Source organism: Drosophila hydei, unplaced genomic scaffold, assembly GCF_003285905.1.
Source record: "Drosophila hydei strain 15085-1641.00,03,60 unplaced genomic scaffold, DhydRS2 tig00008116-arrow-pilon, whole genome shotgun sequence".
Lineage (NCBI taxonomy): Eukaryota > Metazoa > Arthropoda > Insecta > Diptera > Drosophilidae > Drosophila > Drosophila hydei.
This window is the reverse complement of record NW_022045829.1, coordinates 683,324-710,922: the sequence shown is the minus strand read 5'-3', so window position 1 is coordinate 710,922 and position 27,599 is coordinate 683,324. Positions and strand designations below refer to the sequence as shown.

The following is a 27,599-nucleotide window of genomic DNA, read 5'->3' as shown; positions in this document are numbered from 1 at the left end:
TTCAAAAGTTTTTAAATAAATTACATCGGATCTCAGCTTGAAGTTGAGCGGAAAAAAAATATTTAACAAAATTTCTTAAGCAACAGTTCGAATTCATATTTTAACTTGCTTCTTCCTCTTCTTTTTAAATTATATAAATTTTTTTATAACATTACATAAATACAGTTTTTTTAAATAGGGATTAATTTTTTTTTAGCTTTTTTCCAAATCAAAATAAAAGTTTTTAAATGTTTTTGTTTTTTTTTTAAGCAACTTTTTACTTAATATAAATAATGATTATTTTTAATATATTTATATTTATTTTTTTATATATTTAAGCTAAAATTTTAAAACAAAAGCAAAAATTTCATTTAAACATTTAACTTTTTAGCTTGCTACTTGATTTAATATTATATTTTTTGTGCATTTTTTAAGCAACTAATTAACTTTCTTCTTAATTTTAAATAATTTATAATATATATGCTGTTTTTTTTTATATAATATATATGCATATTAGAAACACTTAACTTAAAATCTGTAAGGGCGGGTTTACACAGTGCGCAAGACAGAGAAAGAGAGAAGGGGCGAGGGCGAGGGCGAGGGCGAGGGCGAGAGGTAGAGCGCGAGCGAGACAGAGCAGCAGAGCTTAAGCACCGCTGCTGCCAGGATGCGCAGGATATATAGGCGTAAGCGGCGCTCGAGTAGACGAGCTGCTGCTGCTGCTGCTACTGTTGATGTTGGTGTTGCTAGCTGCTGCTGCCACATGCTGCTTCTTCTGCGGCTCCTCTTCCTCATCCTCATTGATATCCAGATCCGGCTTGTGACTAGAGGCTGGCGGCGTTAATAGACTTACGGGTGCTCGCAGCGCCGTCGCCGGCGAGGCCTGAGTGCGAGTGCGCATTTCATGCAATGCATTCTGTGCCATCAACAATTCATCCTAAAAGGAAATAAATAAATGTAATATTAGCATATGTTTCAAGTATAAATTGATATATAAATTTATATATATATATATGTATATATATATATATATATCTTTGTGATTTTCCAGTTACTTACATACATATCCATTGTGGTTGTGTGGGTTTGTATTATGTGCGAATCGTCGGTCACAATGCTGTTACAAATGTGGCCGAGTCCAAATTTATTTGTCACCTGCTCGTTCTGTTCATTCAGCATCAGGTAAGGCGCTCGCTTCGATATGACATGGAAGAAGGGCTCCATCCAACGGGCGCACGGCTGAATCGCTTCCCAATCGAGGCCAGAGCTGCGCAAAGCCGTTTCACTGAAAATAGGGAGAGAGGGAGATATTTAGTAAGTGAATTAATTTATTTTAAAAATTATTATAAACGAATAAAATATAAAAAAAAATTGAAGACAAATGAAAAAAAAAATACTTTAAAAAATTAAAAACTATTTTTAAAAATTCTAAAATAAATAATGAATTTTTTTCAAAGCCAAACTTCTTAGTTCTAAAGAGCAAAATCATTTTTGATTCAATAAAATATATAAAAATAAAAAAACAATTTTGGAATTTTAAAAATATTTTTAAGAATAAATGAAGTATTTTTTAATACAAAAAAATGAAAATAAAAAAAAAATAAAAATAATTTCTCATTTATTTATGTAAAATTTTCGCGAAGCTCAATTCACCGCGACAAGTGAAAAATAAGTGAAATTGCAGTTGTTATGCCCTAGCGAGCAAACAGAGTTAAGACTTACCGACTGAATGTATGACTCATGGCTGCTGCAGCCAATATTGAATATGGATAATTGGCCATGCCCACGTCGAGTGTGCACAGATCGAGCAGTTGTGATGTTTGGACAAACTCATAGGCCGAGAATTGCGGATAGATGAAGGCATCATCACAAGTTGACGCCGCTCCCGCTTGAGTTGTCGATCTCGCCTGCCTGCCAATCTGTGAGAATGCAGCTGGCGTGCGATTGCTGACATTAAGCTGCATATAGACGCCGAGCCAAGCGGTTGCCGTGATGGGGCAGATGTCCCAGTTGATTGCCTGCAGGAGCAGCTTCTCGTGCTGCAGTATGTCGCGTTCGGTGCAGGCGCCGTCTGTCACATAGGCGAACTCACATATTTTGGGCGGATAGATTTCCTCGACTTTGGCAGCGACAAACAGACAGGTGATGCCGAATAGCTGCAGATGGGTCTTCTGCACCTGTCGTGCGACATGCAAATACCGATCCAAGTAATCGACAGCCAAGTAGAAGGTTTCCCGATGCAATTTGTACACCTCGCACACCTCGATCAGCCAGTCGAGCAGGATGGCGCGCATGCGCGGCTGCAGGCCGGGATGGTGCTCGAGCATGCTGCTGCTGCGCAAATGCGAATCCTGTTCGTCGCGCAGGCACATCCGTTTCCACACTTCCGCCGCATTGGCCCAGGACAGCGAGGGCAGCGGACACTGGCGCAGCGGTATCTCTGCAGCAGGCGACAGGCATTTGTAGTTGGCGTATGCACTGGACTCGTCGAGTCCATTGAATTTCCTCAAAGCATTATTGCGACTGCTGCCATCGTTTGGATGCTGTGCCGCCGGCACGTGTTGCGTCGCTGGCGTTCGCTCGCCATTCTGACTGCAGCCGGTGGCTGTGGAGGAGGCGGGCGATGAGCTGGATGAATTGATGTCACCAATTGCGTCATCGGCATCGGCATCGTCATCGTCATCGTCATCCTCATCTTCTGGGTCCTCATCAAAGAAACTCTCCTCGTAGCTATCATCCAGCATCTCATCCTGGTGAGCAACAATATCTTCGCTCGCATAGCGCACCACCACCGGCTGCTGTTTGGCACCGCGATCCGGACTGGGCGGACTGTCTGGGCTATCGGGCAGTGGACTGTGCGGCGGCTGCTTCGGCAGCTCCGCAGCTGGCAAGCTGCGCAAGCTTAGCAGTTCCTGTGTAGCCGTCTCGCTGGTCGTCGTCGATGCCACTGGCGATGTGTACACCGGACCGGCGGACACAGCGGACTTTTTACTATCCTGATTCCTGCAACAAGCCGTGCTAACGTCAGCCAAACGCTGTTGACGCTTCGCTGATGGCGGTTCGCAGCCAAGTTCAGGATCCTGCAAGAGAAGCAAGACACAGTTAGAAAAATAAATGAATGAAAAAAAAATATATTTAATATATAAAAAATTATACTAAGAAAATAAATATATATGAGTATATAAAATAAAAACAAAATATATTTCTATATATAAACAATATATATTTAAAAAAAAAAATTATATATATATATATATATATAATTATAAATATAAAACAAAAACTAAAAATATACAATAAAATATTTAAAATAAATATGAATAATGATAAAATGATAGTAAAAAATAAATTGATAAAATAAATAATTATTATACAAAAAATAATAATATAAATATAATTTTTGTAATTGTAATTCTAAGAGACAGGAACAAAGAGGAAAGTATTTAAAACAGAATTTAGAATTGCTTTAACACATATTTTATAAATCAAGAAATGTATTTTGTATTTAAATACAATTTTTATATGATATGAAATAATATAAAAATATTGTAAATAAATCTTTAAGCAAAAAAAAAAAAAAAAAAAATAGTATATATATAAAAATAAAAATATAATAAAAAAAAATTAAAATAAATTTAATAAGCCAAAAATAAATCAATAGATTTAACTGATTTTCTGAATTTAAAATTTAAAAATTAAAAAAAAAGTCAAATATATATATATATGTATACATCTTCCAGAGTATCTTGCAGTGCAAAGGAAAACTTTTCGATTTCCTATAGATTTATAAATATATGAATTAATTTGTTTACCATTTCAATGAATTTTCGCTTCTGTTCCAACTTCATAATAACATTAACAACAATTTTGCAGAACTTATACCGAAACAAGGATCAGGGCTCAAGGCTCACACGCACAAGCTTATAAACGTAGCCAAAAGAAAAATGAAACGTGTCTCGAATTAATTAGCAGACACTGTGCCAGCCACAAAAGGATCCAGCACAAAATAATTGTGAAATTTATGTGGGCACGCCTGTCTGTCAGTCGTTTGGCTTTAATCCTAACTGTTGTCTACGAAAGGAACACCCGCACAATTTCAAAGGATATCTAGATGCTTTGTTTTTCCGGATCGTGGGAGAGTTTTGTGTGTGTGCGAAAGAGATAGAGCGAGAGAATTTATTCGTAGTTTATTGCACTTTAGCTATTTTATTGTAATTATAAATATTATTTTATTTGGTTGGTTTGCGTTCAGTTTCTTTGGTTTCAATTGTCAAGTGTTTCGTGGGCACTTAAAACATTTTATTTAATTTCTTCTTGTGTCTTTATCGCGATCTCTTGCAAAATCCGGTTCTTAAATTAGTTTCTTGCACTCGTTTTCAGTCTCCTCTGCTTGAGGTATTGTATGTATATATATGTTTCTTCTTTTTTTTTTTTCAACCGCTCTGCGCTTCGTAGTGTACCAAACGCGTTGACTTGCGCTGTGCAACTGAGCTGATCGAGGCTCGTTCCAGATCGCCGATCCCTGTTTCCCGATGCCCGAATCGTTAGCTACTTCGTTATCCTGCACGAGCAAACATTGCAACGGTTAATAATAGGGGTTGCAAACAGGATCGACAACTGAGCTCTCTCCCTCTCTCTGTCTGCCTCGCTAGCTTGCTGGCTCTTTCTTTATCTTGCGCTGCCTTCTCACCCTAACTCGCTCTCTCTCTCGCGCTCACACTCGAGCTCTGCTGCTAGTTTTTGTTTCTTGAGACGCTCTTCGTCTTGTTGTTGTTTTTGCATTGCAGTTTGCGTTTACGTCTGGGTGTTTATCAGCCCAAAATCCCTGTGACGGCTGCTGCTGCCGTTGATCCTTTTTACAATTAAGAATTTTTGTCAACTGGCCTCAGGTAGAGAGCTCAAGCGCAGAATCTCTACCTACTACTACCGTATTATCGCCTGCCTTATTTTTGGCTCGAGACAAGCAAGCTGCACTCTGGGCAAATGTCTTTCAATCTTTCGCTATCATAAATTATCTTTTGAACTTGTGTGAGGCGTTGCCAAAGCCAAAAACATCTAGAGCTACATTAATGGCAGCGAACCACAGCTCAAAGCGAAGATCAGCCAAGGATCTGCACCAGAAAGAGACTTGTGCCCAAGGAGAACAACTAGAACAATATAAATCTCTAAGATCTGAAACAGCTGGCCTTCTGCTTGACTTCGGCTTGGCGATCTTCATCAACTAAGATCATGTATATTTTTATATGACCTTTCTTCAAGTCAATTCGTAGTATAGCGAAGTAAGGCTAAGTAAGAAAAAGTTCTTCTGATTCCAAAAGCAGTAAAAGGAATTTTAATCTACTTCGATTTAAGGCTTTTGCCTTTGAGTTTGCTTAGCGTCATTTTCAAAGACCTTGACCTTGCTTCAAATATTAGCAAAAATTAATCAAAACTCAAATCAATTTTTCGGCTGAAAATTGTATTAAAATAATAGGAAAAAGTTTTTGTGCTTTTAAAATATATAAAAAATCCTGAAATTTCCACTTCTGCGCCTAAGGACAAAGGCAACATTTTTGATTGATCTTATGAGCACCACTAAAGATCACTAAAGATCAACTTCAGCTGCAGTTAAGAACTAATTCATTTTCGAAATGTTTTCAAAAATTTCATAAGATTTCTTGGCAAACAAACTGAAGAACTCGTTTAAATGCATTGTCAAGCCAATGCTTTAGCTCTGGCATAGCTAAAGTAGCTAGGCTCAAACCCCTAACACAATGAGAGAGTAAATCTCTACGAATTCCTCAACAAGCGTCAATCAAAAATCAGGGCCTGCCCTAATCTGACACCTCGTAAAAGCTTAACACAAAAATTTTCCTACAAATTTTGATTTTTCACATAATTTGTAAGAAAATAAGTTGAGGGAAAAGAAAATTGTTTACGATATTTATGTGACACATTTAATTGTTTGAGTAGGTTTGCCAAAACGAAGAAGAACAAGATGAACAGGGGAAAACTAAAGACAAGACCGGAGACAGAGGGCTAAATAATGAGCTGAGCAGAGCAGAGCAGAGCAGAGCAGGAAATGGGTCCAAGGCGCATGACAAATTTAATTTCTTACTTCTCTAACATAAAATGCAACAACCCTCATGCCGAATGCCGAATGCCGAATGCCAAATGGACGCATGTCATGCTTTGGCTAGGGTCTTGACGTAATTAAAATCAAAGCGTGCAATGGCATAAGAAATATGCACGCTGGACCAAGCCATAGCACCTCAAGTCTGCGTTCCGGCGAGACAAACAAAACATCTGTCGTTCTGGTCAAGCGTTTCTATGCTCGCTCACGTGGTGAAAGGTGGGTATATTGGTTTTAGGCAAGCTCTTAAAACATGTGACTATGCTAGGAATATATGGATATGGAATATATATGCTCCTAGACTGATGAAAAGGTTATATTGTTTGCTTATGCTCGTTTGCATGCTGCAAGAGGGGTATATTGGTTTTAAGCAATTAAACTCAGATTTTAAATTTGGATTACATATTCGAGTATATTCTTGCTAGAGACTTGAGAGCTTTTGAAATATATATGCTTAGGTATACCCTGCAATGATGAAATATTAATTTTATTATGGTTCATTACATTTGAGTTTCAATTTAATATATATATATATATATATTTGCATAGACCTAGCTTAACAAAGGCTTATTGAGTTTCTTTACCCATCGATTAAATATTTTAAATGCCAGCCACAGAAATAAAATCTATATGCACCCACTATATCTCTCTCAAGTGGGCGAATATAGATTTTTTATCCACCCACTGTATCTCTCTCAAGGTTAGCTAGCACCAACTCTACAGTTCGTGCTATTAAATCATATCAATATTTGTTATGTCAGTTTAATTTGCCAGCGTATCAGACAGTCAGTCAGTTTTCAGCCGTTTTTCGCTTGATTTCTTTGGCAAATAAAGATCAAATAAATATATTTCTCTACTCTGTGTGAACTTTCAAAGGCGAAAAGATTGCAATGATCCTTCGACTACTGACTGACTGCCTGACTGACTGACGGCTTGTGAAATTTAGTGAACTGTAAAGTGCTCGCGTTGAAGGTCTTTGTGGAAAAAGGGGTTGCGCTCAAGTTTAACAAGGGTTAAACTGTGCTGGCCCCCCCCCCACTCTACCCTATGCCCACAGCAAAAGCTGCCTCAAGATTTGCCGTTAGCAAATATGCATATACAAATATATATAAATTCCTATATATATGCTATGTATAGGCATTTCCAATTCCAGTTGCAGCTGCTGCTCTGAAGTAGCTGTGCTTCAAAGTTCTATGCAGCCCACTGAGTGCACCCAAAACAAGAGCTCGAAATAACAACTGGACGTCCGCAGCAGCAGCAGCAGCAGCAGTTGATGCAATTGACATCAAACACAAAATTGTCAAATGTCAAAACCTGGCAAAGATTTCAGCATCCATTGGCATTCAGCAGGCGCAGTTGTGCATTGCACTTGGACCCTTAAAAGTGCTCAGTGCCGAGCCTCGACTCCTGTGTCCCGAGTTCTGAGTCCTGTTTCGTAATCTTTCGTGCGCTCGCTTGTAAATACCGAAACACCTTTCCTTTTTTTTCTGCCGGCGTCGCCGCTTACCTTGGCGTGGGTCCAGGTGTAACTTTTATTGTTGTGTGTGTGTGTGTGTATGTGTGTAGTAGTAGTAGTAGGCATTGTCCTCTCTGTAGTTTCAGTTTTGTTGTTGTATTCCTTCGGGCCCCCCTGCACAAGTTTCTTTCATAACATTTTATATCGTATTTTTTTTTTCGTTTTCTTTTCTTCATTTGATAATTGTTAATATGTTGCAATGGGCAGCTGCTGAGCTGCTCGAGTGGCATGAGCTAAGTTGTGTTTCTTAGAAATTGTTCAAATATACATATATTATTTGACTAGCTGATATTTTGTTTGCCTTCAACTGTTTAGAGCCTTTTTTGCATCGGAATTGATAGTCTGCACAATTTCCGTTTCTTGTTATGAATTCATTTGCCTATCATTGCTTCAATAATCAATGTAATAATTGCAACTCAATAAGTTTGTAGTCTTGCTCAGTAAGTTTATCTAACTAGCTACTCTATTTACTATTCTGTACCTATCTACTCATCGAACATATTTCTATCAAACTATTTATCTATCAATCTACATATCTACTAATTTATGTATCTATCTATTAATCTATGTATCTATCTATCAATCTATCAATCAATTTAGCTATCTAGCTATCAATATATCTATCAATCTATCTATCAATCTATCAATCTATCAATCTACCAATCAATCTATCTATCAATCTATCAATCTACCAATCTATCAATCTATCTATCCATCTATTAATCTATGTATCTATCTATCAATCTATCAATCAATTTAGCTATCTAGCTATCAATATATCTATCAATCTATCTATCAATCTATCAATCTATCTATCTATCTATCTATCTATCTATCTATCTATCTATCTATCTATCAATCTATCAATCTATCTATATATATATCTATCAATCTATCTATCTATTAATCTATCTATAGATCTATTATATTTCTACTTTATCTAGCTACTCCATCGAAGTATCATCTACTTGTTTCTCAATTTTACCTATCTAGTACTTCATCTGTCTACTTTATCCATCTGCTCAATCTATTTATCTATCTTTATCTATGCTTTTTTTCATACACACGCTCTATCTAGCTTAAGCTCAGCTTGTCAATCATTTAGTTCTTTGTTTCAGAATTCAATGCGTTTTCCAACACTCAGCTTTACTAACGCTTCTTCAGTCATTCTGGCAATTTATCAGTTATCAGTGAGCCAACTAGTCATGCCAAGCTGATGTCAGTCTACCAGTCAGTAAGACAGTCTCTTAGCATATAATTCAGTAAGTCAGTCAATCAGTCAGTCACTCCATCAATCGGTCCGACATGCAAAGCAGCAAAATGACAAATTGTAGACACACTCTCACTCTGCCTCTCACCCTCCCTCTCCCTCTCTCTCTCCATTCCAAATTAGCCCAAAAGCCTGTCAAATTGTGCCAAACTTTGCTCGGACTTCATAACTTTATAAATGATTGTATAAGCAAGCCGCAGATATCCCAGAGGACAACTGGACAGTCGCACAATAACAAACACTCATATTTCGTGGCAATGAGACGAATAAGTGACCCTTGGCCAGCAGCGCATAAATGGAGAAAGGGGTTAAATGGCTATCATAGCTAGTTTTTCGCGGTTGTCCGCATGACTTGCACGAAATTTATCATCGGAGCACTTCATTATGACAATCTCAGTGTCCGAGTTAGAGTGAGAGCGAGAAAGTGAAGTGTCCTGTAATTAATCATGCAATTGCTATAGAGACTGCATGACCAAATGGATTAAGCAAAGGTCCTGCAGCCGCAATTGTTGCGGTAGTTACGCAAATTTTAAATGAATAGATAAATTGGAAAGTAATTTTGAATATATTACATAGGATTTAGCTACAGGGGCGCAGCAAAGACTAATGATAGAAAAGATATAGGAGGAACAAAGACGAAACTGCCATGCTTGAAGCTGCTCTGCTGTGATCAACAAATTTGGCTAATAGATCAGCATATAAATTACGCTCAAAAGAGCATGGCAACTGATCTTTAGTGGCTTTTAAAGCTGCTTTACAGCCCACTTATATAGGTCATAGTATATACATATATAATACTAATACAATAAAGTATGTATATATATATATACACATGTATATATTTTTGTTCGTGCTATACACAGTCGCTGTAGTGCCTGTCATAATTCCAATTCCATTCCAAGCATAAGCAGTAGATTAGATAAGCAATATCAGAGCTAGATCACAGGGCAGCTTGCGACAGCTGCTACGTGGACACAAGCAGACGTATTTATATATATATATATAAAGTGCTTTCTTAGAAAAAACAGTTAAGCATGCGATTTTAATTGAATTCATGTGTATAAATATATATTCAAATATATTGATATATTCAAAAATTCAAATATAACAAATATGAACATGAAATATGAATATGAAATATTAATATTAAAAAAAAAAATAATTTAAAATTATTAAATTTTATCGTATCTATATCTCATTCTTTTTTCTACTTGGCAAGTTTTCTTGTTGAGCTGCCCAAGCTAAATGCAATCCTCTTACAATTACAATTAACAAAAAAAATCAAAGGAAAACATGTCAAATTACAATCATTATTTCTGCTTGTCAGGCCCGAGCTGCGAGGCCCTGGGAAAGAATTGAATTGAATTGAAAATCAAGTTTATGTTTTCGCCTGACTTGACAGAAATCAAGCACAAGACAAGATCCTGCCAGCACTTGATTGTGGCCAAGGGCCCGCAGCGAGATACCCCCGAACGAAATTCTACTGAAAAAGCAAAGAAAAAACAATGTCGATTTCATGCTTACAGAAAAACAACAAAACAACAAAAAAAAAACAGCAAAAAAACAAAGTAAAATCTCTGCACATATCATGAACAAGAAAGGGGTTTGCATTACACTGACAAATTGGTAAAATAATACCATAATTCTTATCCTTTAAAACAAATATTGTATAATATTTCAAAAAGAAAGAAAGAGGAAGAGAAACCCTGAACCATAACGTCCCATAAGCAGATGACAGACTGTAGAGCAGTAGTTCCTGCCCCTCATCTTGTGCGATAAGCATGATTTGCATAAAACTTTAACGGAAATCTAATGAGCAGCAGGACGAGTGAGGACATTTGCATACAAGGATACGCCATGGCCTGGCATGGCTGTCCCAAATGTCGACTACTGCTTGAGACCGGTGTGATGCAACCATTTCTCAAACAGCCAAATGTCGTCTCGATGAATATATAATTAGATAGTGTGTTGCTTGAAAAGGTAAAGGATATAGAAGTGCAACCCCAAGCGGCCTCGTTCTTGTTGTGGTTAAGCGGCGCATCCCGTCTTGATCTCGTTGCCGGTCTTCACGCACGACATAACAGAGAGCCGAACCAAAACCTATAACTATTTTCAAAAAAAAAAAAACTTACTTCTTAACGGACTTTTCAGTTTGGCTAGGGCCTTGACTTCTCGAGGTCCTGTCGCGCAAACCCACCCCAAGTTGTACGTACGTCAAGGTGTGCGAGCTCGCGCATGCGCAACATTCTCAACTACCAACTTTCAACTTCGCCTGGTCTTTGTCCTTTCGTGCATATGCTCAACATATTGCAAGGAGCATTGGAATTCTTACTTAGTCCTGGCCCTGGGCACAGTAAATGACATTTGTTTTGCAGCCCATATCAAACATAAGCCGGGGGTAGAGCGAACTCGAATTGCGAAAATAAAATACCCAAGGCGCTTGATAACAAATTTTTTTGTTCCTTTTTCTGCAAGCTCAATTCAATTGCAGGCTGTCAGTCTTTTTTTCATTTAAAAAAAAAAAAATATATATATATATATATAAGTAAACAGCGCGCAAATATCCTTTGCATCAACACAGCTGCCCAGCACAGCGCGTTGTCTGTGCATTGTGCCAGGCTTTGATTGCAGCTACTTGAAAACACAGCACGTCCACACAGAAGCCAAGACACACACAGAGAGAGTAGGAGAGAGTGCATATTGCTATCTAGACACGGATACATATTGAGTCTAATGAGCCACTTCATAAGTGGCATTTATTTTTGGGCATTGTGTTTGCCTTTCGCAAGGATGCAGCCAAGTAAGTGCCAAGAGCTGAGTTGGTTCGTACGTGACTAACGTCTTGTTTGGCTAGCGATCAAAATGGTGGACATGAGCAACGTATTCTATATATATATACATATATATATCTAACTATATATCTACATGAAATGCAAATTTAAGCATCTAATTGAATAAACACCAAGCTGAGTGCAGCAAGAAAATAATCAAGATCAAGTCAAAAGCAAGAAATAGTATCAAACTCCTACGATTATTATTACGATCAATATTGCTGGCAATTAGCACATATTTAATTAGTTAAATAAAATACGATTTGTTCTATAGCACAATCCAGAAGTGTTTTAGCTTTTAGGCCTGTAGATCGATCAGTTAACGCTTACAGAACTCACACATAAATTATAGAAGATCGTAAGTTTTGCATGATCAAACAATATCTACATGAAATCATTCTATTTAAAAAAAAAAAAAACTTTTATCAATAAATATATAATTTGCTTAGCATTTGGCTAACTGTGGAAGCTAAGCACAATTATTAACTTTGATCGGTTTTAACATTTTATACTAATAATAATAAAGCAAAGATCACTTTTGAAATCGTCATAAAATGACGCATTAAATTGATTTCATATCATTTAAGAACTTTTCTATATGTAAAAGAATATATTCCCATTTCCTGCTCCACACAAAGTAGCAAATCGATGACCTAATGCTAATAATCAAAGTCTAAGCAAACAGAAAGCGCCAGAGTGACAAGATCATCAAATACTGTAGATCATAAAGCCAATTCATTCATATAAATATTGCACAGTGGTCGACAAGTTATATTAATACATAAGTTCAATAAAATGTTTATAATAAATAATAAAATAAAATAAAATTTACATAAATAAAAATTTAAAAATAAAATTAAATTAATAATAAAAATAAAAACAATTATTTAAAAAGAAAAATTGGAATTATTTGCAACTATAATTTTTAAAATGTATATATATATATATATATAAAGAAGTGATCATAGTGCATTGAATTAAGCATTTAGCTGATCATGCTCAAGATCGTTTGGGTCATTGACAAGCGCTTGGCATTTCCTTGATAAGCTTTGCCAGTGACAAGCATCAAGATTTATATATTCATATCACACTACATACACACATATGCACATATCTATATATATTCTAATTCATATATAAGTAAATAAGTAATAAATGCTTATCGCTGCCACTTACCTCAGGCAAAAATGAGTTCCGTTTTCGCTTGCGTTTGCCACCCACAAAGTTTCCAAATGCTGAATGCACTTTAGAAATTCTTTGAGGCTTATCCTGAAATTGGGATAGCAAATATAATGAATCATCTGTGGATGTTGTTGTTGTTGTTGTTGTTGTTGTTGCTAATGTTGTTGTTGCTCTTGCTTTTCCTACTGATGCTATCTGATATAATAAGCATAATGATGCTGATGCTGATGCTGATGCTGCTGCTCCGCTGCTGCTGGCGGGGGTGACAACGTGCTCTTGTTTCTCATTGCTGTTGCTATTGCTGCTGCTGCTGCTGCTGGTTGTGTTGGCACTGCAAAAAAAGAAAGAAACAAGAAAACCAACATGAAATAAATGAAAATTTTTGGCAAATGCCTGCGGGGGAAATTCAATGCCAATCAATCTAGAGAAAGAAAGATAGCGAAAAAGAAAGCGAGCACATACATAGGGGTCTGTGTCTGGGTTAGTCTAGCCTAGCATAAATTCATTGAAATTTTGACAGGCACCCATTGGCAACATGAATATTTAACATCCGGGAAATTGTAATCGAGAGGCTGGGAGCGACGCCTCAAACGACCCTTTTTCGGAAACTGATTTTCTTTCCATTCTGAAAATTAAGCAATTTTGGCAAATTTGCATGCACATTATGCATAATGCAAGAGGAAGTAACTATTCCTCGAGTACTACGGCTCCTTGGCAGATGTTTATCTCAACATTCAAGATAACGGCACTTCATGCAATTCGTTGCGCGAATTTTTTCAATTTTCTCTTTTTTTGCAATTTGAGAAGTTGCTTGTTGAACCCTTGAGAGCAGCTCACCTTGCAACTCTCAACAAAGATGTGCCAAAGGGGGTTTCTTAAAAGAAAGATTTAACAAATCTGAAGAGGAAATATTCACTTGAAGTTTGCTGCATAACTGAATACTCTATAAATATACTTAAATTTAATATGAATATTATTTTATTAAAATATATAATATAATATATGTATATATATTATTTTATAATATATCAAAACAATTCAAATATTTCAAAAATAAATATATACATTTTATTTACAATTTATATATTATTTTATTAAATATTTATATATATTTATATAATTATATATATATATATAAATATATATTTTTTTTTTGTTTAGTAATCAAACCAAAATAAAAATAGATATTTAGGATAAACCTAATTTTAGTCGATCTTGAGTTGATAAAACAAAAGGAAATGATTCATTTTCTGTTAAAAAATGCAGATTCAATAGAACTTTTCAATAGATAGTTGTAAAATATATAAATAGCAGGATTAGATCAAGACTAAAATTAAGCAAACACAAGTTCATATGGAACAGATCCATAGTTTGTCACATAATTACAATGCCCACAGCTAGAGTATAGCAAAGATTGTTAAGCGAAGGGCTGCTGCACATCAATTCAAATGCTAAGCCATTTTTCGTGGCCCAAAAAGGATCGGCAAAAAAGGCTTGTGTTTTGATGCGCTGCTCGCCCCTCGCTCCTCGCTCCTCTCCCCTTGCGCTTATCGATCGCGCTTAATGGTTAAATGAACAAGAAAAAGTAATCACGTAGTAAATTACAAGGAAATGGAATCGCTTAGAAATGAGTTATAGCCGCGAAAGAGACTTCCAAAGACAGCGGGGAAGGAGTAGTATAAAAAAGAGGTCTAAGGACTAATGGCTCGTACGTGCTGTCGACCGCACACACAACACTTTTACCTTTGCTTTCTTTTCATTTCTAATTTTTGTTTTTTAATTTTTTTTTGTCAACGTTGGGTCAGTAGGGTGCTCGTAGTTGGTTAAAGGTTCAAATCGAAGAAATTTGTCAGTTTCGTTCGCGGTGAAAGTTCATTCAATCTTGCACAGCGTGGAAAAATTTCGAGTTGCCATCTATTTTGATCCTTTCGACTGGGTGTGAAAGGTCTAGGTAGGCGAAGATACAGCGGCAGCTGTAGCATCTTAACGCATAAACATAAATGTCCTTGGCGAGCGGGAGCAGCCGAGCCAAGCTACTCAATATGACAGTCAAAGCAATGCGAAGACCTAGGTAAATACAAATCTCAAATATGCATGGCATATTGATTGCCAGCCAAGGGGAGGGATTGATGAGAAGGAAAGTGAAACCCTCTAAGAGTGCAACTAAAGGACATGCGTTGTCCTAGGAGAATCTTTGGTTCCCCTCACGTCTTTTCTCTTCTAAACATAAGTGAAGTATTCGTTTAGTTTATAGACAAATTCATAGAAAAACTCTCAACATTATGATTATGATCATATAAGGAGTATCATCATGCTTATCATCTCACGATCATCGTCAATATTATCATAAACTTACTCTCATTAAAATCCTAAGCAACAAATACCAAACTATTTTTAATATTTTTAAAAATATTTATCAATTTAATAAAAAATGTAAATATTTGATAAAATAAAAAAAAACCCAAATTTGCAAAATTTGCCACATAAATCATATATAGATTCATAGTTTTCCATGAGTAACTCTCAGAAGTATGCAACACTTCTTCACACACAGACATAACCTCACAAAATATACGAAAAATTTGATTGGCTTGATGATTAAGAGAATTCCGTTATAGTTTGTTTCGTGTGACATATTTTTTATAAAAATTCATTTTTTTTCCTGTTTTTGCGCAATTCATACCAATAATTATGTCGCACACATGTCTGACCACAAATTTGATGTGCATAAAATGGACTATCACTTAAGTGGATCGAAATGGAGTTACGAGTTGTGGGCTGTGAGTTGTGAGTTGTGAGTTGCGAGGGTCGCAACTGACAAAATTCCAAATGACTGGGCAATTATGCAATTATATTGAAGCGCGCACTGGACACTGGATGGGTTAGACCAGGAGGGGGTGGCTTACCCTATAGAGGGTGGCACTCAAGTCGGACAACTATGCAAACTCATTTAATTTGGTAGCGCAGCAAAAGCTGAAAAGCCACAAATTGCAGATGTGTGTGTGCGTGTGTGGACTATGACAACATTATCAATGATTGTCACACGAATAGATAGAGCCAGTCTGTCAGTCAGTCAGTCAATCAACCCCCACCTGGTCGATGCGTTCCTAAACACTTTTCTAATGACTTTTTCGCGCGCAATTATTTACTAATCACACGCAGGACTTTTGGGTGCCGGAATTTTTCATGTGTCCGCTGTGTAGCGGAATGCGCAGCGGTTGCGCCACTTGGTTATCAAATGTGACTCTCTTTTAACACCTACAACAGCTGCTGTTCGTCCTTTGGCAGTGAAAATGCATTTTAGATTATCGCACTTGGCTAGGGGCTACTGCGGGTAGTCGGCCATAACCAGACGTTTGCTCGCTCGGTCCCTCACTTTATAATTACGAAAATGTTATTAGATAAACATCATTGGGTTGCCTCTATTATAAGTGAACATAGCTTAGGTCTGTCTAGCAGGATAGTCTCCATCAGGCGGGCTTCAAGAAGGAAGTGTCTGTCGTTGTCGCCACAGGAAGTCAGTTAGAAATTACAAATAGAAATATATACTTATATATACATTCGATATTGGACATTTGTGTCTGCTGTGTTTTCAACTTTTTATGTGGGGTGTTAATTGGTTGGTTTGCTTCGAAGAGAAACAACGGAAGTCTAGAAGTCTAATGAATGCCGGAAGTGGGCAAATAACTTAAGAGAAATTTAATTAACTCAAGATCTTTTGCACATATTAAGATAGATAAGATAGACTATTCAAGTTATTTCAGTCTTTTCAATTTAGGAAAAAAAAGAACAAAATTATGCAATAAATATAAAAAATATGCTTATAATAAATACAGAAATATATACGAAAATGTTTAGCAAATTAATTCAATAGATAAAAAACGCCATAATAATAATTTATTGAACTCATAAAATAAAAAAATATTATTTATAATATTAAGAAAAATTATTTCATTTATAATAAACAACTATAAAAAAAATAGATCATGATTTATTAAATATTTCAAAATATAAAAAAAATATATATATAAATTATATATAAAAAAAAATACAAAAATGATATATTTTTAATATATATAATATACAAAAATGTGTATAAATAAGATAATACAATTATAATAATTATGAATAATTAATGAATAATTAATACAAATTATATTCTTTCTCGCAAGTCAACTTATGAAAAAAATATAGATAAAAAGTAAAAATGAAGCGAAAGACTTACCTCTTGGCATATAGATCCATAATTGTACGGCCTTGAAACGCCGTTGAAGTAATAAATTGAATATCAATTAAATTGTAACTCAAGTAGAACTGCCCGTTTAAGCAGAAACTGGAGTGTGGCTTATAGTAAAGGAACTGAAAGCAAATAAAAGAAAAAAATTAAACTTAAAATATAAAATAAAAAGAAAATGTAATTAAAATAAATGCATTCATAAACAATTCACTTAAAGAAACATCAAATGTAGCAGGCTATTAAAATTTACGATTTAGGAAACATCAAGGACCTTAGCAGTGTGGCGAACATATGAGACATTCGTCCAGCGCAGCATGTGGTCCAAGTCAATGTTTGGCCAAAAAGAGAAGAAAACACAAACAGGAATGGGAAAACCCAAAACAAATTTGTTTACGTGCATTCACGAAGGCGAACAACTAAAACTAAGACAAACATTTCTCACATCGAATAATTTCACTATTTTTCACATATCGTATTTTAGCCAAAAGACCAAAATAAATATTGAAAATTGAGTTTTATGATGATGTAAAAATGGACGTGCCTAGCCGAAAGATATTCAAATTACAAAACGGAACGACAGGGCACTTGGATTAGACAGGTAGTGGATAGTCATCATCAACGTCAACAGCGGATTTCCACGAGTCTCGATTAAGTGTGCACCAAAGACAGATGTAGAGACGCAGGGTTTTTCCTGCTGGCGTGTCAGGTGTTGGCCAAGCGACGCATGCGCCAACGTCCACATAGATGTTGTCTCTAGTGGAGGTTGTCTTTTTTGTTGTTGTACGATAAGGCATAATTATATCGAGCTCTAATATGGCAGAGATCAATGCACCTGTTGTTGTGGCTATTTGCCTTCTGCTGCTGCCGCTGCGACGGGGCAGGTGAATGGCCCAGTGGCAGCTGTTGAATAGTAGTTGGCACCCCTAGCTGCATATATTGAACCCTGCACAATGTTATGCAGGCTGCTTACTGCTGCTGCTGCTGCTGCTATTGCTACTAAAGGATTCCACGTGCTTGTGCATATACCCTGTACTTAAATTAAAGTGGGCTATATTAACTTTCAATTTTTCTTATATTGTTAGCCAATATCTATGCATTTTATATTCATTCTAACTGTCCAGAGCCTTTAAAAATATTACTTAGCTGCATTCGTAGCAACTATAACTATATTTGAAATTTTATAAACCCCTTCCCCTCTATGGATTTCTCTAAAAATTGGTATATAAAAATATTCGACTAACAACTACAAGTTCTAAAAAATGTGGCACATTCGAGCAGTAAATACGGCAGTTATTTAAAAACTCAGCTGACTTTCCTGCTCAGTTTTTGCTAGGGTACACTTTAGTCAAACAACTGCTATCAGTTTAGTTACTTTTTTATAGACACTACTTCTTTTCAATTCGTTGTAGTTGCAACTTCAATTGACTTCCCCTTGCGCTAATTGCTCCGCGCATTCGTATCCTGTCGCGTTTCCCTGTCTTACTACTGCTGCTGCTGCTGGTTCCTGTTTCGGCATTTCCTTAACATCATTATTGTTGTTGTTGTTGTTGCTGCTGCGTGACACATGGGCCTGGCGTCATTTTTGCCACGATTTATGTGCCCCTTTTGTTTGGCATTCACTTACGACACCTCAACCAGGATATAACTACCCCATTTTTACTGCTTTTTAGTTAACGACTTTCTCTTCTCCACGTTCGAATTTCTGCCCCGGTTCCTCCTTCTTCCCATCGTCTTTTCTTCCCATTTTCCATCGGTTATTTCTTTGCTTATTTCTTGGCCGCTTTTCCCTTTGCACAACAAAACATTTTTTGTTTCTTTTTTTTGCTTTTCTTTCTCGATTTCGAACCATCATTTTCACACTAATTGCGGATATGCCTACTAATTAATTGTTGCCTTTTACTTTTCTTCATTTTATGGCTATTTTTTTTTAGCAATTTCCAACCCTGATGTGAAAACCTCAACTATAAAAATATTTCTGCTTCTTTTTATAGAAAAATAAAAATTTTATATAGATTGACTGAGACTGAGCATTGATGTGGAAAATATTGCCAAAAACTTTGAGGCATACTTTGGGCATATAATAAAAATATATAGCTTTAATCAATTTGTACAGATGAGTCATGAGTTGAACTCTTAATAGAACTCAGATATAATATAAATTTGATTAAGTCTATATATTTTATAACAGCTATTTTATGTTAAAAAATATGTAGAAAAATATAAAAAATATAATAATTAAAATAAGAACAATTCAAATTAAACTCTAAAGTGATCTACACTACTTTTTTTTTTTAATATATATTTTTTATATATAATTTATATTTTTGTATTGTTCAGTTGAAATCTGTTTCTCAAAGATCGTATGAACTGACGATCAATATTAGATGACATATCTATCCGTTTAGCACTATGTAAAACGATCATTCACAAAAATGTTTATATAGATCGCATTCGATTTATTTAGATCGCATTTGAGCATAAGAGTTTACAGCATAAGCAAACAAAGATATAAAGATACATAGCTCACAACTCACGTTCTTCAAAAATGACCATGGAAGGTCATAGATACATTTTACATTTTACATTTTATAGCTCTCTCATTAAACTAATAATTAGTCACATAAAAAATTCTTGTGATCATCTAACTTTCCCTAAACTCTCTAACTATTGATGGCTTCAATTTATCAACAGTTATCGTGTTAACCATCTCTGAAGAGCATGTAGATCGCTGGATAAATATAAATAACTTGTTTAGTTTCTCGGAAAAGGCAGCCAAGTATAAATCGCAGCGACTAACATTAATAAATGACTTACTAATTGCAAACGTCAATCAACTGGCCACACACTCGGTAAGTCCTGCAACTAGGACACAGTAGAGCTAATGAAGATAAAGCTGTTAGTTAAGAGAGCTGCGAGCTCGATGAGATTTAGCGAGAATTATTACAGCGACAGGTATACAAATATAGATATAGATATCTATATATATATATATAGTTATGTATGTAGTTGCTAGAGAGCGTACGGAATTGGGAGGAGTAGAACATGAAAGGCGCTATGCTGCTTCCCAGGGCCTAATTAGACGCTGCATGAGTAAATTGTTTACCTGGAGGCCAAGGTCAACAGCAACAACAATGAGCTGCGAACGGATTTAACTGGAATTGTTTTTCGAGGAGGAAGCAAAAAAAATTTGTTGTAGTTCTACTATTCATATTTATATTTGTTTGAATACATGCCTGTGTGTGTGTATGTGCGCGTGTAAGTGTGTATTTGTGCAACACACAATTTCCCACAAGGAAATGAAAAAGATACTCAAAACTCGAGTTGCCAGTTAAGGTTAAAAGCAAACCAAACAAAAATGCGCAAAATGTGCTAAGAGAGCGCCAGACAGAGAGAGTGAGAGAGAGAGCGCGATAAATAGAGAGCGAGATAAACAGAAAAACAGGTCCCTGGTTTGTGAACCCTGGACGCATGGCCCTGGTCTCTGGTCTCTGGTCTCTGGTCCCTTTGCCGAATTCCGAGACGCGTCTACCGTCTACTTCTTCTGTCTGCATACTGCAATTTTTTTGTTGTTGTTTTTTTTTGTACGTCCTTTTTCGGTGTGTATGCCCAGCGCATGTGTGTGTGTGTGTGTATAAATGTGTATCTGTGTGTGTGTGAGTTGTTTGTCGTGTTGTGGTTGCTGTTGCTGTTGCATGCATTTTGGGCTGCGCTTGCACAAGGAGAAAAGATACATTCCTGAGATACTCAAGATAACTGCGCACATATATAGTACATATGATACATATACATACCTATATATATTGTATATTGTGTCTTGCATATTGCATGTGTGTATTATATGCATCTGTAACACGAATTGTCTGAATAGTCTGGATTGTCAATGCCAATGCGTTCGCTCCTTGTGGTCGCCTGAGCGCTTACTGCAATTAGTGGGAACTCTAAGTGCCTGCACAGTGGGTCAAATCGCACGCACCACTCAAATTTTATTATATAATATTAGCTGCTCAAAATATTATATTATGCCAGAGTTAATTACTTTTACACAAAATATTGTATGCTTTCCCTCAAGAGCTCTTGGCAATGCATTCGCTAATACTCGTTAGCCTTTACAGTGGTACACTGGCTAAGATTTAGATATGTTCTTGAGATGTGTTAATCAGATAATGCGCTAATTTAGTTTCGTTATTGAAGAGTGATTATCAGGTGCTATCATGATATATGGCCATGTGAATTGGGGAGAAATAGAAGAGGGATAGCGCACACGTGGCGATATCATAAGTGTACTTACATCTGTATCTCTATATGTATCTGTATATGTGTGTGTCAATTTGGCTGTATCTGTATCTGCAAATGTTGCTATATCTGCATCTGTATACAAATATATATCTATATATTCATGAGCATCTGTAAATGTATCTGTACTTGGCTATATATCTATATAAGCATGTGCAGCTCTATATGTATCTGTATCTGTATCTGTATCAGTTAATGTATTTCTATCTGAATCTATATATATATATATCTTTCAATGGTTTTATAAATATAACTGAATCTATATATATATATCTTTCAATGGTTTTATAAATATAACTGAAATTGTATTTGTATCTGAAGCAGTATAGGTATCTGTAGTGGAATATGTAAAAGTATCTGTATCTGTATCTGTATCTGCATCTGAATGGGTATATGCATGCGTATCTGTAGATATATCTTTATATATCTCTCAAAGCATCTCCATCAGATACGTGTTTATCTATATTAGTGTTAATGTATCTATATAACTGCAATGTATCTGTATCTGCATATGCATATGCATCTGTAGCTAAATCTAGAAATGTGAATGCATCTAAGGCCATTGAGTGCAGCGCGGTGCGTGTGAAAGTAACCAACAAAGACGACCAAATCAAAAGCAAAAACGAAAGACAAAAACCAATACATGAAATAAGTTCTTCAATGGGCGAAGCCGTTCCAGGAATTGCCGGCCTTGAAGTAGCCGTTAGGCCAGGGTCCAGGCCGACGGCGCAGACCCGACGATGCGCTCAATTGATTATTTAGTTTATATTTAGCAGCAGTCGCTTAAAAGGATGCGACTGCTTCAAGTGGCCGTCACATACTATATATCCACATATCCGTCTGACTATATTGTTCGCTTGCTCTCACTCTCTCGCTCTCGCTCTCGCTCTCGCTCTCTCTCCACGATCCTTTTGTGTGTTTGCACGAGAATAACTGGAAACTGTTTATCATTGTTGTTTCTGCTTTCGACTGCCCTTTCAACAACAACAACACAGTCCCCACTTGGTAAACACACACACACACACATTGCTGGGGCTTCGTCTCAGCTTCATATTCATTGCAACATTTGCAGCGACAAAAAAATAAACACGTATATAAAAAACGTCGTCAGACAATGAAAAATGCTTTCGATAAACCTATATGAGATAGTCACGATCCTATTTAATATTTGTAGGTTCACTATCCTAACTGCCCCTCTCTTTCCATCGCCCTCGCTCTCGCCCTCTCTCTTTTTCTCGCTCTGTATAAATAATTGAGAATTATTTTTACTTGGAATTTTCTTTTAGGCCAAATGTGGGCAGGTGATATTTGAAAATATAATAAATGGGTTTAATATGTGAAGATACATTTCGTTGTTTGATTTTGTGCCGCATCACTTGAGCAACAGTCTAACACAAGTGTTAGATCAAACAGTATCGAAAGCACCTCACATCCATCAGATGAGAAATATGAAAATTGTTCATCAAATTTTACAAGAATTTCCGTTGAAATCAAATTAATTTTCATATTTGAGTGAAGTTCGACTAACTTGTAGCTAAAAATTATTTTTACATAATATTATATATATTCAGGACTTTTGTTTCAATAAATATAATCTATTTAACACAATTGCTTCATCTCTAATACTTTATTTACTTTTTAATATTAATTTTTATTTTTATTTTTTTAATATTTTTAAACATTTTTTTTTTATTTTATTACTGTGAGTTTTTTTTGTAATTGTGTTATTTATTTCATTTTAAAAATTTGTTGAAAAGTCGATTAGTATTTTAAATTTTTTTTTAAATTAAAAATAAAAAGGAAATTATTGAAATGAAATGAAAAAAAAAATGGAAATCTTAAAAAAAAAAACAAATATGTGAAAAATATAAACCAGCAAAACATATTTTGCAATAATTTTTTTTAAATTAATTTAATAATGTAAGAAGAATTAATATGTTTGTTTGGAATATATTTGAAAAACTACATAATTTGTAATTAAGCTTAGCATATTTTTTTTAACATTTGCAAATTTACAATATTTTTTTATTTAAATAATTTATTTTTTTTATTATTTTTTTATTTTCATGTAAACTTTTCTTAAATTAACTTTTCGTTAAAAACCTCATCTATGTTATCTCATTAAGATGATGATGCTGATAAAAAACATGTGTATTACAAGCTGATGACACAACTACCAGATCCCCCTGTCCCATGCCTCGTCATGCTCATCTTTATCTATAGCCAGTTTTGCACAGGTGCCCCTCTCCCCCTCCCCACACAGCATCCCATGCAAGAAAGATGAAAAAATAAACAAGTATTTTGCAAAAAAAAATAAAAAAAAATTAAATAAAACAACGCAGCACATCGAGAAAACGTCAAATTATAAAAGCAAAACGCAAAAAGCCCCAAGAAAAAAACAACAAATTTAAAAAGAGCGAAATATAATAAGCAACTACAAGAGCTAACAAAAAGAAAGTCGCAAAACAATGAGCAAATTGTAACATGTAAATTGAAACAAGCAGCAAAAGCCAAATAATACAAGACTGCTAAAGCACATTAAGAACAACATCACACACACACTGGCAGCCATACACACACATTCCCACACATAAATATCAATGAACCCTACAACCGCCGTCGCCGCGTTCGTAGCAGTCGCAACAATGTTGAGGCTTAGACCCCCAAGCGTCACCTGACCGACCGAAGGCCTCCCCTTCTCTTCGGTCTAGGAGCCGACCACGTACTACCAACCGATTTTGCGCCACTTTTGACATAATTCAGTTTCTTATGTCTCTTTCTTTTCGTCTGTTACTCTTTCTGCGTTACGCTTTGTGCTATAGCTTCGCTTTCGTCAAGTTTTCAAAAGGTTCGGTGTTTTTTTCTTCCAACTTTTCACTTCGGCGCATTCTCAAAAGCACACAGCGCAATGCGCAGCGCTGCGAGGCTCTGCTTGCGTCGACTGAGGCAAAAAAGTTTTTGTTTCTTGTTGTTGTACCGAGAATGGTGAAAGAAAAAGTGGAAGCAGAGAATTGCGCCAGCGTTGACAGCGACTGCGACTACGGCTGAGGTTTTCTGATTGGAATAAAACGGAAGAGCACATTTCATAGTATGCGTGCAACCACGAGAGAGAAATCGGTCCCCTTTGACAGAGAGAGGAACAGTATGTGTTCGCGTATGGGTGTGTGTGTCATTGGTTGGGGGGAACACAAATAAGTGGCGCGAATTGGGCGTTTGGTTGGCGCATTTTTTTACCGCCCAAAATCTATTCAATTGGCGGGAAAAGTGCAATACCATTAAATATATATGCGAACTGATTAGAAAGTGGCGGCCGTGCGTTAAGTGATTACCAATCAGAGCTGAAAAGTTATAAAATAAGCGAAGGTTACCAATTCGAATTCTAATTCCAATTTCATGTCCAATTGGGTTCAACTCTATAGGTATGCAACAATAAGAATATGCAGCAGTTCACAGTTCAGTGAACCTAGCTTTAATCCTAATAGGCATCCAACAATAATTCATTTCAATTGGCAACCTGCTCGCTCATATGAGCATTAACATCTTTCAACCGGAATGTAACGGTTATCGTTGTCTGTAATGGACAGACGGCTGCCAGCGTGCAAATTCTAATACGACGAACTTTTGGCAATCGTTTCCAACTAATGAATATATATTTCTTTTTAATGTGAGGCTGCCTTGCTACCTTGTAGTTGTAGCAAAAAATGCAAAGACACGACGACACACTCGCACACACACTTAACACACTCGCACACGCTTGCACACGAGCAGCATTCGCTATATATCTCACACTTGTCACACGCGTAATTTTTTACACATCAAATTTTTCGGTTCCAATTCGTTCGCATTTGGGGCGTAGCTTTTCTTATATCTTTACCTGTAATTTGCTGAATGCTAGATGCCAGAAGATTTGTAATTGGCAATAGAATATATATATATATTATTTGCACATGAAAAAATCTATATTTTTTCTTTTTTGCTATACGTCGTCACACGCCGGCCACGAACATCAGCAGCTGAGCAGTGATCGGTCTAAACACAGTTCTCGCAACTCAAGACTCACCGAAAGAGCGAACAAAAAGCTATGGAAAGAGCGAACACGGCGAGCACGGCGTCGACGTCAGCAGAGAGAGAGTCAGTCAGTGAAGCAACTGAGTATGTGTTTGTCCATGAGTGTGTGTGTGTGCAAGCGAGACGAGCTAGCCCAATGCAACAAACACACGGCTACAAGTGTTGGCCGTTGTTGTTTTTTTTGGTAGACCAACTGACATTTAACAAAAAGACACGAAGAGCGAGAGAGAGCGGAACAAGCACGCATCTGGCGCGCGAAAAAAAATATTGCCAGCATAGCAGGGGCAACATTTTTTATGAAATGCGTGTGGCTTCGACGATTGCAGAAGCTGCCAGACCCCCGCTACATCCCTCAGCATCAGTCAATGCTGGAGCCTGTTGGTATTTTACTGAATGGATTGACGCTCCTTGTGAGCCGCCAACGAGCAGGCCGATTATGACAAGTGTGTGCGTGTGTATGTGTGTATGTGAGCAACAGCTGTTTTGTGGCGCTCATTTAACGGGCGTTGCGCGGGCTACAGCTGTTAAAGCTGCCACCTGGGCTGAGGAAGATATGACATTCAGGCCAAAAATATGTTAATTAACATATTTGTATGTCCAAATAATTAGTTTTCACAAATTTGACTTGAAAAATTGCACTTAATTTTTTAATTCATCAAAAAGTTCAATAATAGTTATGCATTGCATCAACAAATACTAGTTTTCATTTAAAGTGCACTTTATGCACCTATCATATATAGAAAATATGCGAAAAATGCTCTAAGCGCTTGTATTTGGGTCAATTCTCTGTCTGTTTACATTTACACACATTGCACACTTTCAGTCTGACTAACTGCTGGCAACGCTGCACACATACAAACAAAACGCCGCAACTTTGTTGTTTTGCGCGCGTGAAATTTGGTTGTTTTTGGTATCAAGTTTGCTGGCTTCCAGCAATGTATTTCTAAATGAAAACCTATGCTTGTCCATATGCATTCGATTGAGAAAAACACATAGAATCTAATTTGATAAAGTCCGCAAAAATCATGGCAAATTTGGGAGAGTTATGAATGAACAAAGTTGTAAATTTCCCGCGCGCGGGAAGCTACGTCTCTCTTTTTTTCTCTCTCTCAACTCAAAATGACAGCTGAGCGAGCGGCTTCTAGGAGAGCGACGTTGACAGCGACGCCAACATCAGCGCTGATGGCAACCACAATTTTTTCTTCTTCTTTTTTCCACAGAACACAAGGCAAGGGCAAAAAAAAATTCAAAACCAATTTTTTTGGACTAAAAGCAACGGCATCGCATGTGTAGGAAAAATATAAGCAAAAGAGAATTAAATTATGTACGTAGCCAAAACGGAGCTTTGAACTTGTCTAGCGGACACTACTGCTGCTGCTGATCACTCACCTGTTCCGGATGAAGACTTTCTGCGTTGGTGTTGTGGTTATTGTTGTGGATAATATTGTTGCATTTGGGGTTGGTTATGTCTATAGCCACGCGCGCACTTGGCACTTAGCACTTGGGTGTACTCCAATGCGCTCCACGCTAATAAAATTTTACGAATTGTACACACACAACATACACACACATGAACACACCGTGCGGGGCTTAGTATTTTCTTATATATAATTTTTTATTGTTGGTTTTGCCACACACACCGGCACACGCTCCAGTCAAGGCCAATTGCGGTCAAGATCTATTACACGCCTGTGTTTAGCAAGTGTGTGTGCGTGTGTGTTCTTTTGGGCGCAGTTGGATCGCAGGACTACCAAAAAATTATATTAGTTTACGCAAAGTCAAGTGAACTGCGCCGTCGCCGTCGCAAAGTGAAAGAGAGTAAAGCGATAACAAAGAGTATTTCTATAGAGAGGAACAGTTACACTCCGCTGACTCATGAATACCGATGATTTTATTGCCATTCGCAGGGAACGACTGTAAACATTGATTGCCACGCGAACAGTTGACTAAATTCAAATTTAATTTATTTGCGGTTAAACAATGCACATAACGATTAATAATTTTTGAAACATTTCACTTGAATTATGATAAGCTTTATAGGCTTAACAAAAGCGACGACTACAGTGCCGGATGCAAATTAAATTTATTAAATAGCTTGCTAATTCCTTTTT

At 36.5% G+C, this 27,599-nt stretch overlaps 1 protein-coding gene across 2 annotated transcripts; it reads right to left on the bottom strand.

The window, feature by feature from the left end:
- Positions 1 to 405: 405 nt before the first annotated feature.
- Positions 406 to 27,523, bottom strand: LOC111596331 (G1/S-specific cyclin-E). 2 transcript variants are annotated; one of them, XM_023310496.2, is made up of 6 exons: positions 26,878 to 27,523; positions 17,116 to 17,249; positions 12,885 to 13,221; positions 1,702 to 3,059; positions 1,039 to 1,264; positions 406 to 916 (listed from the first exon to the last, which is right to left on the bottom strand). In XM_023310496.2, exons 2-6 carry the CDS (start codon positions 17,133 to 17,135, stop codon positions 626 to 628), a joined length of 2,232 nt encoding a protein of 743 aa, XP_023166264.2. In that variant the 5' UTR covers positions 17,136 to 17,249; positions 26,878 to 27,523; the 3' UTR covers positions 406 to 625. The 2 variants fall into 2 exon arrangements, with proteins under 2 accessions (XP_023166264.2, XP_023166266.2); XM_023310498.2 differs by lacking the exon at positions 26,878 to 27,523 and adding an exon at positions 25,295 to 25,434.
- Positions 27,524 to 27,599: the final 76 nt, after the last annotated feature.

Bases quoted from the DNA above. Each gene is read 5' to 3' on its own strand.
- LOC111596331 (XM_023310496.2), bottom strand. From the start codon at position 17,135: ATGGATCTATATGCCAAGAG. The intron at 3,060-12,884 runs GTAAGTGGCAGC...CTTCTCTTGCAG, and splicing joins GGAACTCATTTTTGCCTGAG to GATCCTGAACTTGGCTGCGA. The intron at 1,265-1,701 runs GTAAGTCTTAAC...CCCTATTTTCAG, and splicing joins ATGAGTCATACATTCAGTCG to TGAAACGGCTTTGCGCAGCT.